The sequence below is a fragment of the Cicer arietinum genome, chromosome 5 (assembly GCF_000331145.2).
Source record: "Cicer arietinum cultivar CDC Frontier isolate Library 1 chromosome 5, Cicar.CDCFrontier_v2.0, whole genome shotgun sequence".
Lineage (NCBI taxonomy): Eukaryota > Viridiplantae > Streptophyta > Magnoliopsida > Fabales > Fabaceae > Cicer > Cicer arietinum.
This window is the reverse complement of record NC_021164.2, coordinates 75,296,534-75,300,440: the sequence shown is the minus strand read 5'-3', so window position 1 is coordinate 75,300,440 and position 3,907 is coordinate 75,296,534. Positions and strand designations below refer to the sequence as shown.

Below are 3,907 nucleotides of genomic sequence, written 5' to 3'. Positions count from 1 at the left end.
TAAATTATTAACAAATATCAGGATATTTCTATAAATAATATTAATATTAAAATGCAGATTAATAATCAAAATATTATGAGTGACGTTGTTATAGGAATCTTGATTTCCTTCTTCTCTTTTTTGACAAGATCTTCATTTCCTTCTAACAAGTGGGTAGACCCATAATAATCTTTTTGTAATCTACTAACATGGTGATATCTTTATTTCACCAAAAAAACAAAACATTGATATCTTTAAAAATTAAAAGCATTACTGAAAAAAATAAATGATACTAATTTTGAACTACCAATCTTAAAATTATAATAATATGCTTTTATTACTTACTTTATATTCATTTAAAAAAATCATCACTATGATATCCTCAATTATTGCTTTTACCAAAAACAAAAGTCCTCCATTATTTCAGTCAACCATTTCAACACTGTTTTTTTCAGGTGCATTTTTTTCCATCAGTGTTACTAATTTTGATTACCTTAAAAAATTATATGAACACACTGTAAATTTATTTTCCTTTTATGAGTCAAATGGATGATGAAAAAGGGCAACGTGGATTTTATTAGGCAGTGTCTCATTCTTACAGCTACAACAAATAGATTAGATACTTTGCTTCGCTCATAATGTGGCTTTTCCAATGTTAGGTGTATTCTAGATTTCAAAAACACCTTCATTAAATTCATGTTCCTTCACTTTTATGTGCTGCATTTTTTGTTAAATGTTGTGTCTTTAAGAGGGTTCTTATAACATCAACCTAAGAATCTTAGTTTGTGTTTTTTTCTTACATGTTTTTTTTAGATCCATGTCTTTACTCTTTAGTGTCTTTGATTACCATGATGTGTGCTAGAAAAGATTCATGAAGTTGGTGTTTTTTTAGGCATTTATAATATACCCACACTTTGTGTTTGTTGTTTTGTCTGTGTGAAAGTGTGATCTGTTTTCATTATCCAATGGCTCCAAGATTGGATTTTTCAAGTTGGTGGACGAAGGATACGCAGAATGGAACACCAGTGGTGGTGAAAATGGAGAACCCAAGTTTCTCAGTTGTGGAGATTAATGGTGCGGATGCTGCATTTAGGCCAATAGAGAAAAACCGTGGCAAGAATGCTAAACAAGTCACATGGGTTTTGCTTCTCAAGGCTCATCGTGCTGTTGGTTGTGTAACTTGGTTAGTCACTGTTCTTTGGGAGTTACTTGGAGCCATTAAGAAAAGGTTGGTTCAAAGACAACATGGAGTGGCTGTGGAAAAAGGAAAGTTGTTGTTTAGAGTCATTAGTGTGTTTTTAGTGATTTCTTTGGCAGTTTTGGCTTTTGAGGTTGTTGCTTATTTCCAAGGTTGGCATTTTGTGAATCCCAATTTGCACATTCCTAATACTTCTGATTTGGAAGGGTTGTTCCATGTGGCTTATGTTGCTTGGTTGACGTTTCGCGCCGAGTACATTGCTCCACCAATTCAGGCGCTTTCGAAGTTTTGTGTTGTTTTGTTTCTTATCCAATCTGTGGACCGTATGCTTCTTTGTTTGGGGTGCTTTTGGATCAAATTCAAGAAGGTTAAGCCAAGAATTAATGGAGATCCTTTCAAGGTTAATGATGTTGAAGGATCTTTATGCAATTATCCAATGGTTTTGGTTCAAATTCCAATGTGCAATGAGAGGGAGGTATGACACCATACTTCTGTTTTTTTTTTATTCAGTCAAAAATAGATTTTGCAAATGTCATAAGAAGATAGAAGATCTTGTTTGATACATGACACAACATTGGACTAATGTAGAGTATTGATATCGTGACTTTCACTTCTGTAATGTAATACAACACCTCTTAATAAGTAAAGAAGATAAGTTTTATCCTAGTAGCGGTAGACGAGTTTCCATATGATGTTGTCTTGTATTAGGAATCTTTCTATTATAAGCAATCAATGGCATTGCAAACATATGGAGTATATCTTTTTTTCATTTAGCAAGAACTGATTTTACGCAGGTGTATGAGCAATCTATTTCAGCAGTCTGCCAAATTGATTGGCCAAGGGATCGTTTACTGATTCAAGTACTTGACGATTCCAACGATGAGAGCATACAGTGGTTAATTAAGGCCGAGGTCTCTAAGTGGAATCAAAAGGGAATCAACATAATCTATCGACATCGCCTAGTCAGGACTGGATATAAAGCTGGAAATCTTAATTCAGCAATGAGCTGTGACTATGTGAAAGATTATGAATTTGTTGCAATATTTGATGCAGACTTTCAACCAAACCCTGATTTTCTGAAGAAAACTGTGCCACATTTCAAGGTTAAGTGAAGATCATACATGGAGAAAATATTATCGGTAAGTGTTTAACATATTTTTAACATTTTCACATGACTTTTTATTACAGGACAATCCTGAACTAGGTTTGGTCCAAGCTAGATGGTGTTTTGTGAACAAGGATGAGAATTTGTTGACTCGTCTCCAAAACATAAATTTATGCTTCCATTTTGAAGTAGAGCAGCAGGTCAATGGGGTGTTTCTTAACTTTTTTGGTTTCAATGGAACTGCCGGTGTTTGGAGAATCAAAGCCCTCGAAGAGTCCGGGGGCTGGCTGGAGAGGACAACCGTAGAAGATATGGACATTGCTGTGCGAGCTCATCTCAATGGTTGGAAATTTATCTTCCTAAATGATGTAAAGGTGATCATAAATTGCAGTTCCTTTTTAATTCATATCTGATATTTTTCAGTGCATAATGTACTGAATACTGATAGATTAAAACTCTTATATATGCATGATATGGCTAGTTATGTCATCTTAATGAAATCGAACTTCTGTGTTTACCGAAGATCCCTAAAGAACTATCTTAAATTTCTCAGGGCCCATTTACTAATGTGTTTCTTGTTTCCATTTCCGCTGATAAGATAAACATTACCGGAAGAATAGTGTAAGTTTTTTAAAATACATTTTAAAAATAAATTGTTTATTTTTGAAAATTTTGAGATATGTCAAAACATTGTTTTCAGTGTTTCTGGAAATGCATTATCTCTAGTTACCTTGAATCTTCTCTCTATCACAATTAAAAAGAAAACTTCATAGCTAAATGTCATTCCAATTAGCAGCCACCAACATACAAATAAAAATTGAAAATGTTTTTAGATTGTAAACAGGCCCTTACATTTTTTAAATTTCAGGTACTTTGTGAAGTTCCTGAGTCATATGAAGCATATAGGAAGCAGCAACACCGCTGGCATTCAGGGCCTATGCAACTTTTTAGGCTGTGTCTTCCAGCAATTTTGAAATCTAAGGTATATCTGATACACAGCTTGATGTAATAAATAGAATAGTGATGAAGACAAACAAGTACCGAGTATTTTCAAATATTGCTTATAAAATATATTGCTTAAAGGGTCTGAAATTCTCTTTAACTGCAGGTGTCGCCATGGAAGAAGGCAAACTTAATTCTGCTATTTTTTCTGCTAAGGAAACTAATCCTCCCCTTTTACTCCTTCACCTTATTTTGCATAATCCTTCCTTTAACCATGTTTGTCCCTGAAGCAGAACTTCCTTTATGGTTGATCTGCTATGTTCCTGTATTCATGTCAATTCTTAACATTCTTCCTGCTCCTAAATCTTTTCCATTTATCGTTCCCTATCTCCTTTTTGAAAACACAATGTCTGTGACTAAATTCAATGCAATGGTATCTGGACTCTTCCAATTGGGAAGCTCTTACGAATGGATCATCACGAAGAAGGCTGGAAGGTCCTCAGAGTCTGATTTACTGGCTGCTGCAGAAAGGGAAACTAAGTCAATAGAACAACAAAAGATCCATAGAGGTGTTTCGGACAGTGAACTTGTTGAGTTACACCAATTGAAGGAACACAAAGAAGCAGCTACAGAACCTGTTAAGAAAGTCAATAAGATATATAAGAAAGAACTGACTTTGGCAT

The 3,907-nt window shown here is 34.4% G+C and overlaps 1 protein-coding gene across 1 annotated transcript in view; it reads left to right on the top strand.

Moving 5' to 3' along the window:
- Positions 1–397: 397 nt before the first annotated feature.
- LOC101492098 (probable xyloglucan glycosyltransferase 5) overlaps positions 398–3,907 on the top strand; it is a gene marked incomplete in the record, with an annotated part of 4,579 nt that continues 1,069 nt past the window's right edge. Inside the window, 5 exon segments of the mRNA XM_004501171.4 lie at positions 398–1,652; positions 1,972–2,280; positions 2,366–2,656; positions 3,151–3,264; positions 3,391–3,907. Coding sequence (XP_004501228.2) covers positions 945–1,652; positions 1,972–2,280; positions 2,366–2,656; positions 3,151–3,264; positions 3,391–3,907 — 1,939 coding nt within the window.